This window comes from Ambystoma mexicanum, chromosome 1q (assembly GCF_040938575.1).
Source record: "Ambystoma mexicanum isolate Mex_15411 chromosome 1q, UKY_AmexF1_1, whole genome shotgun sequence".
Lineage (NCBI taxonomy): Eukaryota > Metazoa > Chordata > Amphibia > Caudata > Ambystomatidae > Ambystoma > Ambystoma mexicanum.
The window spans coordinates 1,230,844,983-1,230,867,116 of record NC_090922.1 but is presented as its reverse complement, the minus strand read 5'-3'; the positions used below and the strand labels follow the sequence as shown (position 1 = coordinate 1,230,867,116).

Sequence of the window (22,134 nt, the reverse complement as noted above, 5' to 3'; positions counted from 1 at the left end):
CATTGTGGGACGCCTTCAAGGCGACTCTACGAGGAGTTCTTATCAAAATGGGATCCCAGAAGAAAAGGGAAAGGGAAGCCCGGGAAAAGATTCTACGGGAAAAGATAACCCAACTCCAGCCATGTGGCTCTCCGGAAGAGCCCCTTGAGCGCGACCAGGTCACCGCCCTGGAGGACTACAGACTCCAACTGAAGGACCTCCTCCTGCACAAAACAGAGAGGAGCCTCCAGATGGTGAAACAAAAATATTACGATAAGGGGGATAAGGCAGACAGCATTCTAGCCTGGAAGCTGAGGGAGGTCCAACGTAACAGAATGGTGAAGGCGGTGAAGGACGCTCAGGGGACATTAGGTTATGACTCTCCCCACATAGGGGAGGCCTTCCGCCATTACTATGAAAATTTGTACACTTCAGAATATGATGAGGGAGACTCTCTAATAGAAGACTTCCTGGGGTCCATTCAAGTCCCCGCCTTAACAAGAGAGATGTCAGAGGGGTAGGAGGGTCCGGTTAATGAGGAGGAGATAGACAAGGTAATTAGCGGGATGAAAGTGGGGACCTCCCCCGGGGAAGATGGTTTCACGGTGTACTTTTACAAGAGGTTCCGCTCCGCCCTGGCCCCACACCTGGCGAGGGTTTTCAATTCTGTGCTAGAGGGGGGCATTCTCCCCGACTCCATGATGGGGGCTATTATAGCAGTACTGCCCAAGGAAGGAAAGGACCCGAGGTGTGCTCCTCGTACCAGCCAATTTCGTTACTTAATACGGACATGAAGATCTTGGCTAAAGTGGTGGGAAAGCGGATGGAGGGGATAATGGTCCACGGGGATCAGGTAGGTTTTATAAGGGGGAGGCAGGGGTCGCACAATATCCGCAAAACGATAGACCTGTTCCACTATGCACAGGAATCGGAGTTGGACGCATGTGTCCTCTCCCTAGACTCTGAAAAAGCATTCGATACGGTGGAGTCGAGATACATGGAACTCCTCCTTCGAATAATGGGTTTCGGGCCTCACATCAGGAGTTGGGTATCTGCACTCTACAGAGCCCCCACGGCAAGGGTACAAGTGAACGGGACGTTGTCCTGGTCCTTCCCTCTCTCGCGGGGAACCAGGCAGGGTTGCCCCCTCTCCCCTTTGATATACGTTCTCACGATGGAACCATTGGCCATAGCTATCAGAGCGCATCCAGGCATCAGGGGAATTAGCAGAGGTGAAATGGAATTCAAATTATCCCTATTTGCAGACGACATTCTGGCCTATATGGTGAGTCCCGCCTCCTCGCTCCCCCCCCCTCTTGTCCCTGATGGCCACCTTCGGCCGCTTCTCCGGGCTAAAAATCAACGCTACGAAATCAGTCCTGCTCCCAATGAAAGAACGAGACCCTGAGTTAGACCTGCTGGATAGGCTGGAAGGGGTTGCAGTGGGTAAGGCCTCTATGCGATACCTGGGCGTCCTACTTACCAGGGACCTGACTAAACTAGCCCCCACCAACTATGATCCCATAATGGCAGGGATCACATTGGACCTGCGGAGATGGGGCAAGATGATCCTGTCATGGTATGGCCGGATGACAGCGGTTAAGATGAATATCTTACCAAGGCTTCTTTACCTGTTTACAGCGCTCCCCACCATCGTCCCAGAGCAGACCTTTAGGGATTTGCAGAACGCAGTCTGAGAATTCATTTGGCAGGGGAAAACCCCGAGGACGGGGAGGTCAACTCTGACACTGCCGAGGGAGGAGGGGTGGTTTGGGCTTCCTGACTTCCGCCTTTACTTCCGAGCAGCCCAGTTGAGGGTCCTCTTAGAACATATGAAAGAAGGGATGAGGACGTACTGGTCATACCTAGAGGACATGGACACCCACCCCTTGAAGGTTAGGGATCTCCTATGGGCCCCGTGCAAATCTATCCCGGGAAAGTTAAGAGCCCATCCGACCCTGGGAGTCCTCTGGGAAATTTGGAAGGAGGGCCCACAGACAGCCCATCTCACTTCATGGACTTCCCCGATGTCCTCTCTTTGGAGTCTCCCCTCAACCTGGGCAATAGAGGGTTCCGGAACTCTCAGATCTGGTCAGACTTGGGGAAGGAATGGGCAGGGCAGATGTTCAGGGAGGGAGAATTCCTAGCCTACGATGATCTGAGAGATGCACTTGGCCAGGGGTCCCTCTCCATCTTTGAGTACCTTCGTCTCAAGGGCATACTGTGTGACCAAGCATGGGGCCAGAATTTGAGGAGGCAGTTGACTCCCTTTGAAAAGTTTCTGGACACGGCGACCTCGAGAAAGGGCGCGGTGTCGAGCATGTACACAATTTTTAACACCATTAACCTCCCCGGGAGACAAAGTTTCCGCTTATACTGGGAGGAATTGGCGGGGGGAGTCCTTTCGGAGGACGCCTGGTCTAGGATTTTTAAGATCGCCTTCCACTGAAATGTATTCACCGCAGACATGGAGCATAATTTCAAGATACTGCAGGGGTGGCACAGGGACCCAGTGAAACTATCTAAAATGTTCTCGGGCGTATCACCAATGTGCCCAAGGGGATGTGGTCAGAGGGGATCCAGGAAACATATGTGATGGCTTTGTCCAAAGGTCCAGGACTTTTGGGGAAGGGTTTGAGCTTGGATTGGTGAGGTTCTCTCCCAGGACCCGTTGTCGATGCTGCTGGGTCTTCCTCCGGAGGACATGGAAATACATAGATATTCAAGGATGACGGAAACAATGTTGCGGGCGGGGAGGGTGGCCCTGGCGCAGAGGTGGAAGAGCCCGGAAACCCCCTCCAAGGAGGAATGGCGGCAGAAGGTAAAGAACATGTTCTTGATGGACAAACTCACAGCAATGGTGAACAATGATTCGGGTACATTCCTGGCCAACTGGTACGGAGTACAACAGTCTTGGGGATGGGACGTCCACTGACATGAAACACTCCCCCATGCCGGGGGAAGGGGGTTCGGAGCCAAGTGGGGTCTGGACTGAGTACCCACGGTCCGGGGAACGGCAACTTTAACTCAGCCTGTAAAAAATTGGTCACCTGTCACATCATCTCCTAAGTACAAGATAGGAAGAGAGCACGAACTGTCTCGCAAGACTGAAGTTCTAGTAGGATAGTAGGGGGGGGGTAGAGGGAGGGTGTGGGACTAAAGGTTAAACGGGCCAGTCAATTGCATTATATGTACTACTGTGTTTGCCCAGTTTGTTATAATAAGAAAATGCTAATAAAACCAAAGTTTAAAAAAAAAAAGAACACATGTAACCCCTTCCCCCCCTTTGATCCCAACACATGTAATGAACAATGCAACCAGTCCTGTCTCCCCCAGAGTGCATACACTCTGTAGATGGCTCCCGGTCCCAAGTTTGTGAATGGCCAGCTGTCTCGCCAGCCGGTGAACGGTGAAAGGGTGTACGGGCCCTTGCACCGTTTGAGAACCCACCCCCCATAGTCCTTGCCTCCCCATGAAACTTCAGCCATTTCTTCTCCCAGCTTCCTGTGGAGCGAGTACTCGCCTCAGCCCGAGCAATCTCATTTTCTTCAGACACAATGCGGCCCATGAGTCCTGCTGCAGGACAATGCACCAGTCCGAGGGAAACCTTTGGTGATTCCCCCTCGAATCGAATAGATCACCCACTCCAATGCCACAAAGTTCCAGATTTTACTAATCCATTCGTGTTCTGTGGGGGCAGCTTTTTGTTTCCATTTGTGTGCCGCCACAAGCGTTGCTGCCACTATCAGGATGACGTATGTATTTCTTTGAGCTTTCGAGGGTAGATTTTTCCATAACTCTACCCATTGCCAGGACGACCATCCCTATGTTGACTGGCATCAGACTCCCAAAAATACTATTCATTGCTGTTTGGATCATGTCCCAATAAGGCTGTATGACTTGGCATTCCCACCAGATATGTTTCACAATCCCAGTTCCTCACATCCCCTCCAGCACAGCGCTGGTGCAATTGGATAGAATTTCTGTAGTTTTTCTGAGGTGAGATACCATTATCTTAACCCACATCTCCTGAATCTGGATGGCCTGCGTGAGCTTGGGGATATTTGCCCATAACAGAGTCCAAAGTTCCCCATCCAGCGGCTGCCCGACTGTAATTTCCCACTGCTCCATATAGTGCCATGCCTAGCTCCTTGCCCCTTTTGCTATAATCCAATGCAATGCTCCTACCAAATGCCTGTCCCCGTGTCCATCGTTGGGAACAGATCAAAGGGCGTAAGATCCCTGGTGGCCGCTGATCTGACCATTGGGTCCATAATCCAGTGCCTCAGTTGATAGTAGCAATACCTCTCCCCTTTATCTAAACCAAAGTCCTGCTTGCACTGTGCAAAGGATTTAATGTCCTGACCCGGGAACATGTCACATAGTTTGCGGCACCCTGCTGTCTCCCACCCATTGATGGCACCCCTTTCCATACCCAGTGTGAACTGGGGATTCCTAAAAAGCAACGTCAGCTGGGAAGGGAAGGTGGCAAAGTTCACCCTCTGCACAAGCTCATCCCATGAGTCCCCCACTAGGGCCCCTATCCTGCTACAGTACATGGTTGCAGGTCTATCCCCTTTGGGTCGCCACAACACCTCGTCCAGCGGCGAGCCCACCACCACTTTGTCAGTTTGATACCAGACTTCCCACGATCGCCCTTGAACCAATCCCGGATCACTCTGATTTGAGCCACAAGGAAATGTAGGCAGAAGTTTGGCACTCACAACCCTCCCTTGCTTCTGGGAGACATTAGCACCTGCATAGCTACCCTGGGTTATCTTGCGGTTCCAAATAAATGACCCCACATGTCTTTGAAGGGTCCTGAATAAACCTTGGGGAACCCCCACAGTCAGAGCCAGGAAATAGTACAGGATTTTTGGCAAAATCACAATTTTAAGGGCATTTATCCTCCCCATCCTGGATATTGATGCAGGCACCCATTCCGCCAGCAGCCGGTGCAGCTTTTCCCCTAAAGGTGGGTAGTTAGTACCGTAAAGAGCACCCAGAGAACCAGTAATCTGGACCCCCAAATATCTAATGCCGGTTTCTGGCCATCTATAGGCTACTATACCCCATAATTCCTGACCCTTTTCTGAGGGAGCGATCAAGATTAATGACTCTGGCTTGTGGGCATTTATTTTGAACCCTGCCACTTCCCCAAAGAGAATATACCTGGCAATGAGGTTGCTGGTTCTATAATCAAGAGGCGCATGACATCAGTAAACACTGCGACTCTATGCTCCTCACCCCCAAAGAGAATCCCCCTAATATCCGGGGAGGCCCCAATGCTGGCCAAGAGCAGCTCCAGATGGATGGCATATGAGAGCAGGGAGATTGGGCAACCCTGCTTAGTGCATCGTGAAACGGTGATCCTCTGGGAAAGTTGCCTGTTGATTGCCAGGCGCAAGGGGAGAGTTTGGTAGTTAGCTGTTACCATTGAAAGGAATTTAGAACTGAATCCCATAACCACCATGGTATGGAAGAGAATTGGCCATTCGACCCGGTCCAACGCTAGTGTAAGTTCAGGGGTTCTGGATTTCTTTACTTTTTTAATCGGATGACAGACCCGCCAAATGTTATTCAAAGTCTGCCTATGCCTATGAAATCCCGCCCGGTGGAGATCAATCAGTTTGGGGAGGAGCTTATCCAGGCGTTATGCCAGAACCTTGGTGTAGATCTTTGTGTCTGGTTTAATAAGGGCAATCGGCCGGTACAAACCACATAGTGACATCCTTACCTTGGCTTCTTCCATTGTGGGGAGGATACACCCCACCCCCCCACCCCCAAAGAGTTGAAGAGCTGGCCGAAGCACAGTATCGGTGTCTCTCGAAAGATTTTGTAAAAACACGCTGGAAATCCATCTGGGGCCTTTCCTGATGGTAAGGCAGCTATAGCCGCCCTTACTTCAGGAGTAATGTCTCCATCAAGTTCTTCCCGTTCTTGAGGAGTGATCTTAAGGAGAGGGCACCGGGATTGGTATTCCCTTTGGGGTCCCTCCTGGGGGGAATCTGATATGTACAGGGATGAATAATATTCTGTGAAGATGGAAATTATGTCAGGTAGACCAGTGCTTTCTTGCCCCCGCCTTTACTTTAAGGATTGTCCTCTGCGCTTCATTTTTCCTAATCAACCTCGCTAACAGGCGATCTGCCTTATTGGCTTTGACATAATACCTCTGTTGGAGGTACAGCAATGAACGCTCTGCAGCTCTAGTCTGTGAAACAACTAATTGCCCCCTAATCGTCTGATATTCCCATTGCAGCATACTCCCCGCGTAATTCGCCATATGAGCCTTTATTTGTTTGTTTAGCTTCCAATTCGTCCTGTAAGAGACCTAGTTTTTTGTCCCTCTAGCACTTCATCGTGAGGAGCTCTCCCCTTAATGTAGCCTTAAAAGCGTACCGCACCACTTGGGCGTGTACACCCTCTGTTGTGTTAAGTGCAAAGTAATCCAAGATTTTATTCTTTATGTCCTCACATAAGACTCCATCCTTACGGATGTGGCTAGGGAACTTCCACAGCCATAGGCTTGGTTCGTTCTGCCCTATATTTAAGGTAATCGTTATGGGCGCATGGTCTGATGGGGCGATAACTCCTAGCTCTATCCCTGCGACGCTACCCAATAGTGACAGCAAAATCCAGGAGTAATCTATCCTTGAGTAGGATCTATGAACATGTGGGAATAAAATGTGTAGCCGCCCCCCCTCAGTTCTCTCCAGGCATCTACCAACGCCAATTGGGCCATGTGTTCGTTCAAGCAGGCAGATGGCCCCACCTGGTTGTGGAATACCCTTGCTCCCCTGTCTTCTCTTGGGTCCCACGCCAGATTAAAGTCGCCTACCAATATTATCTCCCCTTTGGCAAAAGTCTCCAATTTGGTCAGTGTCACCTGCAAGAACCAATCTTGCTCCATATTGGGGACGTAGATTGCTACCACTGTATGTTTCGCTCTCCCATTGGAAAGAAGCAGCCAGATACCTACCCTTTTTGTCCCCCTCTGTAGCGATGTCCTGGAAGCCTGGGAGATCCCGAATAGTGATTACCACCCCCCCCCATTTTCCCTGGGGCATTGGGTTGAAACAGATGGCGGTACCCCTTGATTGTCAGCTTATACCTGTCTCGCCTCCGAACGTGCGTCTCTTGGAGGGCTACAATTCCGACTGCCACCTTCCTTCTCTTAACCGGGGAATGAAGCCCCCTGACGTTTAGGCGAGGTCACCTGAAGCACTTCCCTCTTTCCATGGTTGTCTTACCGTGCAGCTCGCACTAATGATGAGTGGCTGCTGTTGGGGATATCCCCCAGTACCCCCCTCCCACTCCCTCAGTGGACAGGCTCAACCAGCCTCTAGCTCCCCCGACCCTCCATCTCTGGAATTGAGCCCTTGTAACAACCAAGAGTAAACCTATGTGGGTCCCCATAGACCCATGTAGATAAACTAAGACATCCTGTACCACCCACCTCCCCGGTACAGTCCCCTAACTACCTCCCCCAGGTGGGCTACAACATTCCTTCCTGTAACCCCCCTTTTCCCTCAGCGTGGCAGTCCTGTGTCGATGGGTGTGCCGGAACCTTCCAATCCTACCCCCTCGTCGGGGGTTTTAACCGGGCCCCCTGGGCCCTGTTTATTTTAGCCCCTTGTCTAAATCCTCGTCCACTCCCACATTTTCCTCTTGAGCGGTTCTCTCGCTGGTCTTCGTTCTTGCCTTGGTGACCCTTCATCGGCAATCTTCAGGACCCTTGTGCCTTCCCCGCAGGTGGTGACCTGATGCTGTTTCCTTTTCTATTTGAACAGTAGTCCAAAGGGAAAGGTCCCTTTTGTAGGGTATGTCCGCTCGCATTAGGGTGCGCACCACCTGGCCCATCATCCTGTGCTTCACCAGGATGGTCTGGGCTAGGTCCTGAAATAGCTGAAGTTCAGAGCCATTGTAGCTGATTGATCTGGCCCTCCTGGCAGCTGCCAGCACCAGAAGCCTGTACTTGTGTAAGGCCACCACTACATCTCTGGGCCTGGCCCATAGCTCTCCCCTCTTTGGCCCCACTCTGTGTATGCGGTCCAGCTCTATTCCCGACCAGTCTTCCACCTCCAGCAGGACCACGAACACTTGCTGCCCCATCGTGCGTAATTCCTTGTCCGCCACCGCCTCAGCGAGGCCCTCTATTCTGAAGTTGGATCTTCTCAAGCGGTTTTCAAGGTCTTTGATCTGAGTCTCGAGGTTCTGCATGACCCTTGCTGATTGCTCTACCAGCTCGTTGATCTTCCTTATGTCCTCTACGACCTCTTGTATTGTGCTCTCTACTGCATCAACCGCTCCTCTACTTTTGTTTTTTCCCTCTTGCCCGATTGGGACAGTTCCGCTTGCATCATGCTCAATTGCGATTGAATGATGTTTGCTATATTATCCCCAAAATCCTGAAAGCATTGTTGAAGTACCTCCTGGGTGACCACTTAATCTTTTGCGGTGCCTACCAGCACCTCCAATTCCTCTACTGCCCCGGGCCCCTGATTGCCCCCAGCCGGTACCTCGCTGTCTCTGGCCCAGCATCTCTGCAGAGTGCCCTCCTGTGGTTTCTTCACTGACATGGGTTCAGCTTACATGTCCTTCACCTTGTTTTTGGACATAGTGCATAGGCAGTTCTGATGGGGGGAGCTCTGCCCCCTCCTCTTCTTCCTAATATCGTGTTGCCACCTTCGGACCTCTTCTGGCCACTTTTTCATGGCTTAGGAACCTCCTCCCTCTGCCGCTTGGTGGGTCCACCCTTGACTGTGCGGGGGTGGTTGGAACTCCCCTCTAACGGTGCGTAGGTGAGCCACTGTCTGTCCTCCTCGGGTTTCAAATGATCCTCCTTGTGGCCTTGGTGCCAAGATCACTCTGCCCTGAGCCCAACCAAATGGCCTGTCCCTCCTTGCCCACCACGGATGTAGATTGACTCTTTAGCCCTCCATTCAGTCTCATGATTGGCCTGGGGAGGCCGGGGCCCCACCTGTCACTGTCTCCTATGTGTGGTGCGCCTCTTGCTCCCTTGTCTCACTTGCTGCGCTTCTGGATGCGGGTGCGCTGGCTGAGGCACTATATGCAGCTTCAAAATCTAAAAGGTACCTTCAATGGGTCTCTTGCCGCTCCGGCTATAACACCACAGGGCCTCCCTTGCTCTTCTCTGCAAGGTGCTGGCTTCAAAGCTTGTGCAGGTGCCCTTCTGCCATGCTCCCCCACTCATCACTGCCACTGCTCAAAGTTGGTGATCACTGCCTGCTGATCACTGCCTGCACTGGTCAGCCTCTGCCTGCTTGCAAGTATGAGTATTGGGCCAGGGCACACGCTGACCTTTGATGGTTCTCCCCCAAGGGATGAGGGGGGAGTGAGTCGAGCCCCCCAGGGTCTCCGCCTTCTTGCCTCTTGACTTTCACTGTGCGGCTCTTCCCGGGCCTCTTAGCTGCTCTGGGTTCTCTTCTCTGCTGCGCAGCTCTCAGCAGTGGGCTACGGTATGGCCCCTCCAGATCCTCCCGATCTCTCAGATGAGACGCTGCTTCTCCTGTACAGGGGTGGTCCGGCCCTGCCTCGATCTTCCTGCTGGTGCTCTCCAGCTGTGGAGCCTCCGCTCCGTGAATCCAGCCCCAGTGGGCCTCCAATATCGCAGGCAGCTCCTTCCTGACTGGCTCCTCTGCTGTCTGACAGCAGCTGCATTCTGCCACCCCGCCTCGCAGACTCACGGGGTCCTCGACCGCCCTGGGTCTCCCGAAATGGTCCGTCTGCGAACGTGTCTCTCAGCTCGGCTTGCACCGGCTGCGGGCACTGTTCCTCCACGGTGACGAAGGCCGCACACCTGCCTCTGCCGAAGTACCCCAGCAATCCCGGTTGCTGCACTCCACCACTGTAGCCTACATCGATAAATCCCTGCCTGGGAGGGAAGGCTTTTTTGATCTATCTTTGTCTTTGGTCCTGGGGGGGGGGGCACTTTTTAATGGGTATCCATCATCGATAAATGCTTTTATTTTATTTGTTTCTTATTTTGAAGAAAGGGCATGTGCTTTTATGTGGCAGCACTCGCATTTTGGGGCACCCGGTCTAGCCATTCTTTGCTGTGTCATAACCTCTTCTTTTAAAAAAAAAAAAAATATATATATATATATATATATTTCTTTTTACTGGGATTCTATGACGAAGCAAGCATGAGTGTTGTGTATAGACTGGCATTTAGGGCCGCCAGTCAAGCCATTTCTTACTGTGGCGTGGCTTTTTTCACTTTTTTCACTAGACCACCACAGAGAGAGAACACCGCATCACACAGAACCAGGCGAATGAACTACAGAGGAACACTACAGAGGACAGCAAGGCCAAAGAAACCCAACACAGATGTCCGAAATAACGAGGTAACCCCACCAACCCATCTGCTAAAACCTCCACTCTCTTCACACACCTCCCAAACCCTAAACCAACACAACCACTTCTTGTACACTTCACTACATTGTAAAAACAAACAAACCACACAGTCTCGCACAAAGGCACATGGTATCCCACAGATCCATGCTCAGCGAACAGTGCTAACTGAACTGAAGCTGCCAACAGGACATCACAAATCTAACTCTGCCTCTACCCCGCTACACTCTACTAACCGACCCCCACCCTCTTACTTTGTAGATCACCAGGGGACCACTCCGGTGGTCATAGTGCGCAGTATAAATATCTGTTAACATGACTGAGAATCAAGGGTAAAGCAAATATGATCAGCATTATTACCCATCTAGACTTGCCTGCATTGTGCAGACAGTTTGGACATGTTTCTTGTTGTGACAAGACATTTTTAAAGGCAAAGACAACAGGAGTGTGGCAGAGCCATGGTTGGCATATTTTCTTATAGTTTAATTACTGGCGTTATGTTAAGTTAAGTTGATTTTGTACTGCGCACCGCTACACCCAGGAGCAGACTCCAGGCGCTTGCGAGGCTCTGCAAAAAAGGGTGGGGGGGGTAAGTGGGTTAGTGACAGAAAGGGTGAGAGGATAGGTTCAGAACCAGGATGAACTGGCGTGTCTCTGGTGTCTGGTAGTGTTTTATGTTGGTGCTAGTGTTGTGTGGTTACGATGGGTTGGTCGTGTGCACTGATTAGATAGTGTCAATAAGGGATCCAGAGTCACAGATGGTCTTAGATATAGAGTAGTCCGGCTTCTTGGTGTGGTGTTGCATTTTTGATGGTATCGGGCTATGTGGGTGGTTCACTCTGGATGTCAGCATAGTAATGGTTCTCTGTTTGTTTGTGTGGCTAGTCCAAGATCTAGTGTAGAGGTGTCAGTTATGTAGGAGGAGCAGGAAGGGAAGAGGGTTAGTAAAGTTGGTTAGTTCATTGTGGTCTCTCTCTCTCTGGGGCGGCCCTTTGGATGCCGCTGGTGGTATTTAGCAAGGTTGTTTGCGGTTGTTTGGCCCCTCTTGTATCCTCTAGTTTGTCTGCAGTGTTGTTGTTGCTGGTGTCCCTTTTAGGTTGTCGTTGTCTGCTGAATAGCCAGGTTTTGAGCAGTTTCCTGAAGGTTATGTGCTCTTTTGTTGTTCTGATTACTTTGGGCATGTTGTTCCGTGTGTTAGCAATTGGACGTGAGAATGCTGTTCCGCTGAATTTCCTTTTTCCATAGTGTTTTGACTCTATTTGTAGGTTGTTGCTGGATCTCTGTTCCCTTCCTGGGTGATACCGGCTAATCTTGTCTTGGAGGAATTCCGCTCTTTGTCTGTGCAAGGCTTTGTGGGTGATGCAGAGTGCTTTTAAATTGGATTTTTTTACTGGTAACCAGTGTTGGCTTTTCAGTGCTGGAGTGATGTGGTCTCTTCTATTTAGTCTTAGTAGGGTCCTGGCTGCTGTATTTTGCACACTTTGGAGTTTCTTGGTGAGTCTTTCGGGCATCCTTAGGTAGAGGCTGTTTGCGTAGTCCATTCTTGTGCTGTTTCTGGGACTGCTTGTTTCCTGGACTTGTAAGCCAACAGCCAGAGAAGGTAAGCCCCTCAACCAACCTCGCCCTTTGCCTTACAAAGAGTGGAGGAGACCGGAGCTGGAAAATTATTTATTTATTTATTTATTTGTTTGTTTGTTTTAGAGATGTGTTTTACATTTTTGTAAGGAGTAAGGAACTGACGCTTAAGTGAGTGCTAGTTTTGCTTGAGCTGCATTTACAAGCATCTGCTTTGCAAACATGAGAAGGCAAGCAAGTATTTCAAGAGTCGGTGCATGGAGCTGCTGGTTGCTTTTCCAAGCTGGCAGTGGCTCCTGAGCTTGAGTCAAAAAAAGAGCAGAATCACACTGCGGAGAACAGCGTTCAGCAATGCAAGAGAGATGTGAAAGTCGGAGCCGACACAGCACAAGAGGCTCGGAATCTGCTCACTCTTCGCCTACGGCCATTCCACCCTGAAAACACCCGATCTCGGAAGCTGAGCAGCGTCGTGCCAGTTTTGTACTTGGATCGGAGACCGCCTGGGGATACCAGGTGCTTTAGGCATTTTGCTATTCTGTCTCCGCTTGGTGACGTTCGTCTTCTCCATCTTGAACTACATTTTTCCTCCCATTCGCCGTTTAATTTTAACAAAGGCAGCATGTTGAAAGGCAAAGGGGCAGACAGCAGCCCTCGCGCCAATCCAGACCCCCGTCGGTACCAGACATGTTTTTGCCAAACTCACATGGAGCAGTACACTCCAGCAGTAGGAGTGATTTGATAAATGCTGATTTGATGCGGACGGTACTCTTTTGAGTGATGGATTCATTAGGGTCCAGAAGCATGCCGCTGGGGTTCTGTGGTTGAGGATTCCTTTTACAGATGAAGACGTCCTGGGGGCAGGGCTCCCTTGTAGATCTTGAAAGATTGGTGTCCGTGATCAGTGTTGCGAATGTTTCCTCTGTGATTGGTTCTAGGCAGATGAGTTTTGCTGTAATCTGTGTTTCGTCTGGTGTCTGTGCTGCGGTCCGGTGGACGCGGTTATATTGCCCCGGCTAGGTTATCTCCTGTATAGTCTATTTGTGCTCTCGGATGTTTGGTGATGGTGTCACTAAGTGTTTGTGTAGGGGTGATGGAATTATTGCAGGAAGAGGTTTTCTTGATCTCTTTGATGATTTTAAAGAATTCTTCCTGTGGATTGTTGGTTGATTCTGTTCTTGTGGCGTAATAGAGTTGTTTTGCTTTGTTTAGTTCATCTGTGAACCATTTTGCTGCCAGATTCTTTGGTGTAGCTTTGAATGTTTTACCCTGATTTAATTGGTCATCTACCCTATTGATCCAATTGTTGAGTGTGTCTTCTGTTTTTTTTTCTAGGTTTGTTAGGGCCTCTAGATCCAAGTTTCTTTTCTTGCTGGCGTGGAGCAACTTCTTCCCGGCCAGTAGGCGGATTTGGGGTGTGATATAGAATGGTATCAAGTAGTGGTCACTCCACACCATTGGTGTAGGTGGCATGGGTGCGCATACTCCTTCCCTGCAGAAAATTGAATCCAGGGTGTGCCCAGAGTCGTGGGTGGATCCATTTACTATTTGCTTCAACTGCAAGGTTTCCAGGAGTGCGCAGTGGGAGTGTGCTGTGTACTCATTTTCTTTTTCGAACCATATGTTGAAATCTCCCAGTATGTTTAGTTGTCGTGGTGAGTTGAAAGCATGGCAACCTCGTCCACTAGTTTTGTAGAAAAGATGGAGTTGTAAGCAGGTAGTCTGTAGATCAGGGGGAATACTTTGTTGGATTGATCGTTACGTTATATCCTGATGAGGTGGGAGTTTTCCACATTGGTTGTGATGATTGGAGCTGCTCAGGCGTGTCCGTACTGTATAATTGCGATTCTGCCTCCTCTTCAGTTTTCTCTGTTGGCGTGTATTAATTTGTAATTGTCAGGGTGTTGCTTCATTCACAATGGCTTTATAGTTATCTGATAAACCGGTTTCTGTAAGGCAGAGCACATCTGTGCCTCCTTCGCTAAGGAGGTCATGGATTTCTGTTGAGTGTTTTGCCATGGATCTAACGTTGAGGAGGCTGCAGTGTAGTTTGCTTGATTTCCCTTTCAGGTTGTTGTTAGTATTGTTTGTTCTAACTGGTGTGTTGTTGGTTGGGTTTCCATTCCAGGTGAGTTTTCCCCGGTTGAGTCTGTTGGGTGGGGTGGGTCTTTGTTGGTCATTCTCTTCGTCGAGTAGACTGATAAGGTTTAGGGTGGGGTTAGTTGGTTCCGGTTAATTCCGGGTGGTAAATAGGGCAGCTACCCCTCTGTTGGTCCAGTCTTGGTGATGTAGGGGGTGTAGAGTGTGATGGATTCCAACTTGTCCCTTGTTCAGGTTGTGATATTGTCCATGGTGGAGTCCGGGTTGGGATGGTTTATTCGTTGTCGTGTTCCGTTTGGTGTCCTGGTTGGGTCTGTATTCGTGGCGCTTGTTGGCTGTCTATTCGTAGTTGCTGTGCCATTTATGTGTACCACGTTGTCGTATGTGGACAGGTAGCAAGCAATGTAGTCTTTGCTCTGTTATTTGTATGTCTCCTTGGGCCATCTGGGATGTTTATTGTCATGTTTTGTGGGGTTGTGGGATCATGCTGCGCGGTGCCTTCCTGAGTCGTTTGGGTTTTCCTATTTTTGTTGTCTGTTCTGGCTTCTTTGTCTTTCTTGTGGCGAGGCATGATGTGTGGGTTGTATTCCTTTTGATTGCCGTCCTTTCTTTTTTGCAAATTTCTTTGTATTAGGCTTTGACAAGGTCCAACATTCATTAAAATAAACAACATGAGGGTAGTGCCCTCTATCAATACAGTAGACAACATGTCATGCTACACCATTATATCCCAACCCTCCATGTTGCGAGTGAACTCTCCTTTAGGCAGTTAGATTATTGAACCGTGTTCTTGTGTGTAAGTCCTTGACCAAGTGGGCTATAGCAATATTGTCCTTATCCCCTCGGGGTTTATGGCGCACCTCTCGTGTTTTGATGTTGTTGGATGGGGACTGTTACTTTTTTCTAAGCACATGCCCCCATTCCCCTCACCGAAACATATTGTGAACCTGTGAGCATTCAGTTCAGTCTTTTCCATAAGGAGTGTCTTTGGCTGTGCTAGACCACTCTTGCACTGTGGGGAGGAGCCCCCTTTTCCAATGTCTGGCCCGGAACGCACGCGCCACCAGTAGAAGAAAATGCCCCAGGGTGATGGTGCACCCCACTTAACATCACACCTCTCTAACCCGACCAGTACAAACAAAGGGTCCAAACTGTGTCCAAAAGCACCCCATAGAGGTGTGAAATGAGGCCTTTCATGTCTGCATACCCATCCAGAACCTTCTCGACTGGGGTGAGATCCCTCCTGAATGCGTTCCTTCCATTTTCCTGACATGAATATCCCTTTTAGCCTAAGGTAGAACCACACTGACAATCTACGTATACCCAGTGCCTCTTCGAGCTTCTGAATGCTTATAAATTCCCCTTTTTGTACTAGTTGGCCCACCCTAGTGAATCCTGCCTCAAACCAAGACTGGTAGTGCTCGACCTCCGGTATCTCATCTCTAACCGGTGTTGCCCAAAAGTGGCTCATGGGGGAGGGCCAGGTGGTGATTCCCTCCCCCTTTGCCCCCATAGCCAGGACTTCCCAGAGAACCCCCAGGATTGGATGATCTCTAATACGTCTCGGGAGGCTGTTCCTTGCGACCCAGAGCCATTCCCCCACCGTTGCCGGGAGCAGGTGATGGTTTTCAAGGAATACCCATTGTTTATCTGGGTCTTCCCTCGAGTCCGGTACCATTGCCCAAAGTTGTGCCGCCCTATAGTACGTCATCGGGGCTGGCAGGCCCACCCCTCCCCTTTCCTTAGGCAGAATGAGTGTCCCGTATCCCACCCTCGGCTTCTGACCCTGCCAAAGAAACCTCGTGATACGTCGCTTGGCCTCCTTCAGGTGCTCGTCCGGTGCCCGAATCAGAAGCATTTGGAACAAATATAGTACCTTCAGGAGGAGATTCATTTTTATCGCATTGAGCCTCCCCATCCACGACAACTGCCCTTTCCCCCATGCCTCCATTTCGGAAAATAACCTATCAAACAAAGGAGGGTAGTTGGCCTGGCCCAAGTGCTGTCCAGGTCGAACGATATTGATCCTGTGGTATTTCACCCCCTCCAACTGGATCTGCAACCCCAGGGGTTTCAATTCTTCTATATTTTTGGCGTTCTCGAGGCCAAATGGGAAGACCACCGATTTTTTCCAATGTTCACCTTGAACCCTGAGAACCTCCCAAACTCTCTGATTACCTTCATGGCCGCAGGGATGGACTGGGCAGGATGCTTCAGGTGCAGTATGACATCTGCATACAGCCCGAGTTTAAACTCTCCATCAGCAACCTTGATGCCCTCTACCTGCGGGGGATCTCCTCAGATACTATGCCAGTATTTCCATTGTCAGGGCGAACAGCAGGGGTGACAGTGGACACACCTGCCTCGTCCCTCGTTGTAGCAGGAAAGTCCGGGACAATCTCCCGTTGACTGCAACCCTGACTAACAGACCTTCGTATAAAGGTTGGATGCCCAGTTGGATCCCCTTGCCGAAGCAAAACTTCTGGAGTACCCCGTTAAGAAAGCCCCAGTCCACCCCGGTCGAAGGCCTTCTCGGCATCTATAGCCACCATTACCGGGTTCCGCTCCTCTCCCACGGCAGCTCCCTTGAGGTGTAGTGTCTTATGCAGGGTGTCGGCCCCCTTTCTGCCCGGGATGAAACCTACTTGGTCTGAGTGGATGAATCTTGGCATGAGGCCCTCCATTCTTGTGGCCAGTATTCTAGTGAACATTTTTCATCCACATTGAGTAGGGAGATGGGTCGATAGGATTTGCAGTCCTCTGGGTCTTTGTCCGCCTTTGGAATATCAATGCCTTCCCAAAGGAGGGGGGCCCTCCCAGTGGCCATGATATTAGAAAATAAACCAGCTAAGTGTCGCACCAAGGGTCCTGCAAAAGTCTTATAAAACCCTGCAGTATAGCCATCCTCCCCGGTGCTTTTCCCCAGCTTTGGTCCTGCTATCGCTTTCAATACTTCCTCCTGTGTAATGGGCTTGTCTAGTTCGAGACTCTCCCCAGTACGGATGCTCGGGAGTGGCACTCCTGTAAGGTATGTCCCCAGTGTATCATCGTTGGAGACCCTTTCTTTCCCATATAGGTTTTCGTAGAATGCAGCAAATTCACCTGCCACTGCTCCTGCTTCTGAGCACCTCTGATTTTGCCACCCCACCACCCTTCCTAAATCGTGGTTATCCATCTCTCCACTATCTGGCCTCAGAGTTTCGCCGCCAGTAGCACCTCTGCCTTGGAGTATCTTTGTTTCAAGTATTGCAGGCTGGACAGTACTTTTCCCATCTATCTCTCAGTTCCTGATGTTTACCTCTTGCCACCTTGAGGTCCTCTTCCCTCTCCCTTTACTCCTTACACTCAACCCTTTCCAGGAGGCAAATCTCTCCTCGGAGGTTTCAGGACAACAGGGTTCTGATTCTCTTTTTTGCAGCACCTTCCCTAATGAGAAGGCCTCTCCATGTTGCCTTCACAGCTTCCCATACCATGCCCCTTTCAACTTCTCCCGTGTCATTGAGTCGGAAAAATTCCTCAATAGCCTCCCTAATTTCCTCAACAAAAACAGTGTCCCTGAGGAGGAGGTTTTTACATCGCCAGAGAGATTCCCTGGATTTCAAACCTGACAGGACTACTTCCATCTCTACTAAGTCGTGATCCGACCAACTGATCAGGAAATGTTCGCAGGTACCCATCCTATTAACATGCTGTTGTTCCATGAATAGATAATCTATTCTTGTTCTGGAACAGTGGACTGATGAGTAGAAGGTGTAGCCCTTCACCGTTTGGTGTGAGTCCCTCCACATGTCTATTAGCCCCTGGTCCCACATGTAGTCCACACCCTCTATTTGCGTATATCCCCCTGCTCCCTGAGGGGAGTTGCCCACCACTGTGATCCATTTCCTTGTCTGCCCACATGTTAGTCGCCCCCAATAATGAGGAGGCCCTCCGTTCTGTCCAGGACCTCTCCCATGGCTTCTCTCGAACTGCATTTGGCCGACATTTGGGCAGTAAATAGACAACTATGGTTATCCTAGTATTTTCTATGTCCCCAAACCCACCAGTACTTTCCCATCCGTTCGACTCCAGACCACCAGTTCTGATAGTCTGACCCCCCGGTTCAGTATAATCCCCACTCCTCCCTTTTTAAGGGTCCCAGATGCCCAGAAGACTTGCCCAATATGTGCCCCCGGATGCGCCTTTCTTCCGCAAGTACTGTTTGGATTTCTTGTACCAGAAGTACGTCTAGACTGCAATTTCAGACCGCTCTGTTCTAAAGAGTATGGTGTCTCCCCCATGTACCTTACATCTGCCTATCCATGTATAGATTCCTCCGTCCACCTCAACCCCCCCTCCTTTCCCCCCTCGGAACATTATGCTGTCTGAGACGCCCACCCTAAGGTGTGCAACTAAGGATGAAAAGACAACCCCTCTGTTGACCCCACTACCACCTCACCTCCCTTCTGGCGGGGATTCTGCACTTTTAGTCACCTCCTTTCTGATGAGCCATGGCTTCCTGTTCTTCATCTCATATCCCCACTCTTCTTATGAGGAGGGATGTTCAACTTCTTGAATTTTTTGCCGCCCGGCATCATCTTCTTTGTAGCCTGCGGGCCGATGGGCCCCCGCCGTTGTTCCAAAGCTGCCGCCACAACTACCTCCTGGTCCCCTGTCACCTCTTCGCCCTTGATGACCTGGAGTTCCTCTTGTCCACTGGTTACTCAGTAGTCCACTTCTCCGCTTTCGAATGTCCAGGCAAAGGGAAAGGACCACCGTATCCTGATACCCTTGTCGGTGAGCCATTGCGTGACGGCAGTTTCTGTGACGGGCCAGCGTCAGGGCTTGGAAGTCCTGAAACACCATGATCATGTCGCCTTCAAAGAGGAAGCTCCCCAGGCGCTTTGCTTTTTCAAGAACTTCCCACTTTGCCCTGTATCTAAGGAAGCAGAACACTATGGACCTCCGGCCTTTACCCACTCCGCTTCGGTCGGCCCTTTCCAGCTGCACCTGTTGCCCTCTTTGACCTCTTTGCCCCCTTTGAGAGCGAACAATTGGTTTAACAGGCCCTGTACCTTCCGTCCCACTTCAATTGCTGACTCCCCTTTCTGGTCTTTCACTCTGAGGATTCGTAAGTTGTTGCGCCTCTCTCTGTTCTCTAAGTCGTCCAGCTTCCACAATGTTTCTTCTTCCCTCATTTCGAGGTCTGCTAGACGTGCTTCATATTTCATGTTGAGGACGTCTATTTGGAAGTGGTTGTTCTCCATTCCCTTCAATTTGCCCATCCTGCCCTTGAGATCACAGATGGAGGCTTGTATGTCTGTTCTAATTGCCATGATCTTGTGAAATATGTCCTTCAGGCATTCTCTGGTCAAAGCAGGGGTAGGAGTGTTCTCTCCGGTCGCCATCTTGTGATAGCTGGAGGGAGTCAACCCCTGGGTGATTTCTGAACGCGTTGCAGTGACAAAACCCCCGTGGGGGCCCTCCTTATTGTTGCGGCCAGCCCTTGTGTCTCTTCCAGGGCAACTCCCTGATTCTCTGCCAGGGTGTGGCCCACTTTCTTCTGTGACATAGGGCAATTAAATGTGGATGGCACGGTTTGTCGTTCTCCACATTCCGGCAAGGACTGGGTGTCTCCACCTGGCCTTGTGTCTATCTCCTAAACGTTCCGGGGTCTAACCGTTCCGGGGTCTGAGACCAGTGTGAGGGTCCCTGTTTGAGCTTGCTCTTGAACTTCGGCATCTGCCATCCGTTTACCTTCAACTATGTAGAAGGGACTTGGGTTTTTCACGCAAGTTAAGTCCTCTCTCCGCTTAGAATTGGCTACTGCTGCAAGTTAGCCCTCTCCGGGGGGGGGGCGGTGTGGGTTTGGGGCCCTTGTGTCCTGGTTCACATCCGGGTGACAGTTTCAGTGATGTTCCTCTCTCCCGCCAGGCCTTGCTCCAGATAGTGTGAGCTCCCACGGCCCTCTCCCCTGGCAGCACCTCCGCATAGAAATCAGGCTGCTCCTCTATCGCCTTCTCCGTATCACTCTGTGCCCCTCTGATACCGGGCTGCCACCCGTCCTTCTCTGGTCTCCTCACCTTTCTGGGGCGCTCACAGTCCGGGCGCAGGGTGCTGGTTCTCCGGGACACTGCCTCTTCCGGCAGTTGTCAGCGCGGGAATAACTGCGGCCTCGCTCCGGTTGCTGAGTCTGCAGCACCGGACACTTCTCTGTTGTGGGTCGGGGGCCAGCACTGGTCTACCCCTGCTGTGTGCCTTCGGCAGCAAGCCCGTTCTCCTGCGCACCTCGGGAGCGCCACTCAGTCCAGTCCCTGCCGGGTGTTTCCGCAGCCCTCACCGCCACCTGGGTTCCAGGCACCACACTTCGGTCCCCTCGCCTGCAGATGTTTCGAAGGGCTGCTGGGGAACAGAGGTGGTGTCAGGTCGTCGTTCCGACCATCCGAATCACACTGCCTCCACTGCTTTTCTCCACTGGGTAGGACGTCGGAACCCTTCCGCCCCATGAACGGGGACCGTGAGCCTCCCACTGCTCAGGGTTTTCGGCTCTGCATAGCCCTCTGGGCCTTCGTCTCCGACCCGGGCTCGAGGGGGACCACTGCCCGCAACACCTCCGAGGCTGCGGGAGCACAAGGGTGGTTCCGGGCCACCCGCACTCCACCGGAGGGAGAACGAAATCCAGTAGGCCCAACGGCTCGGAGCGGAGCAGTGTCTTCACACATCCATCCTGGTACTCGCCCCCTAGCGGTCTGTCATCCTCTTACGATTAGTGTTTTTCCTGGTCTTTTGGGTTTAGTCTTTGCTGTTTGTGGTTGTTTGTTGCTTGTATTTGGTAGGTTGTGGGTAGTTGAACTCGGTTGATGGGACTTTGTGGTTCCATTTGTTTGTTGCTTCTTTCTTTTTTTGGATCCCATGTGTTTTATTTATTCTTTTTTTAAATATTTTATCCTGGAGGTCCTTATTGGTCATGGTTGTTGATTGTTGGATAATGCGCAAGACAAACATGAATACTGTGTGAATGAATATATGTGAATACGGACATGTATTAGTGCAGTCAGCCTGGAAATGTATTGGTTGTGAGGGTGCTGGGTTCCTGCTTTTGACTGGGATTGCAAAGGATTCTCACCTAGGGGATGCATGCTCTGTTTAGGCCTATGGCTTCCACTTTGGCCCAACATAGTCTCAAGCTTTACCCTTGCCACATTGGGTGTCATTCAGAACAAGTGCAACTATGCAAAAGCTGAATGACAATCTGTATTAGTCTGCATATCATCCGACAAACTATGATGATCTGAAATGATCAAGAAGTCGTCACCAAATCATCAAGAACAAACCTGTTTCAAGGCGATGCTCTTTAAGTAGTCAGCAGGTTATCCCCCAAATAATCGGGGAGCAATCTCTTGAAGTGATCAGCAAGTCATCCTAAAAGCATCAGATGATGTTGGCATATTCAATAAGGCATCCTAAGCTCATTCCCAAATCATCACCCACCATTCTGATATATTTGCTGATGACTAACAGCGTGATGACGTCTGATGTGGGAATGACTTCTAGTGTAGTTCGACCATCAGATGATTCCAGGATGGTCTCTTAAGTCATCCTTTTTGACCAGGGATCAGGGACCATAGGAGGTTCAAAGTATAATTTCAGAGCTGTATTCCCTTTTTCAATGCTTAGATTAGTGACAATTTTCCTGTTAGTGTGCAGGCAGGCTGATATGTTCGTCTGATCTGGCCAGTCTTGAAAGTAGCGAAGTTCCAAGTTTTCATTGCTTATGGACCCTTTAATTTCTGCTCATCGGCCCATCGGGAAGTGTGGCCACTACCTGATAGTCCCCCTGGGGGTGGTACTCAGCGGGTGGATGTCATGGGGAGGGAAGCACTTTGGGTGAATGCAGTATTTCCCTTCCTCACTTCTGTCATCCCTCACACCTCCATCTGTCTGTGTAGAGTTGAGAAAATCAAGTCCCAGGAGAATGCTGAGATGAAGAAGAGTGTTACTGAAATCTATGGTGATCAGCAGTTCAGTACTGTGACGAGGAGGAACAATGCAGCAATGAGGACTATCGATGGAAACCAACAGGTGCAGTCTAGTTGCTGAAGACTGCCTATTGGTTTCCTAGTGTAC

General features: G+C 50.5%; 1 protein-coding gene across 4 annotated transcripts in view; it reads left to right on the top strand.

Annotated features, from left to right (window-relative positions):
- The window catches only part of EFCAB7 (EF-hand calcium binding domain 7), a 1,178,320-nt gene that overhangs the window by 11,106 nt on the left and 1,145,080 nt on the right, over positions 1-22,134 (top strand). For 3 of the 4 annotated variants that reach the window (XM_069641997.1, XM_069641998.1, XM_069641999.1), the window contains one exon: positions 10,235-10,349. The exons of the other annotated variant lie outside the window; for it this stretch is intronic. In XM_069641997.1, coding sequence (XP_069498098.1) covers positions 10,278-10,349 — 72 coding nt within the window. In that variant the 5' untranslated portion in view covers positions 10,235-10,277. Of the gene's footprint in view, positions 1-10,234; positions 10,350-22,134 lie in introns of those variants that run through there. 4 annotated transcript variants of the gene reach the window in all.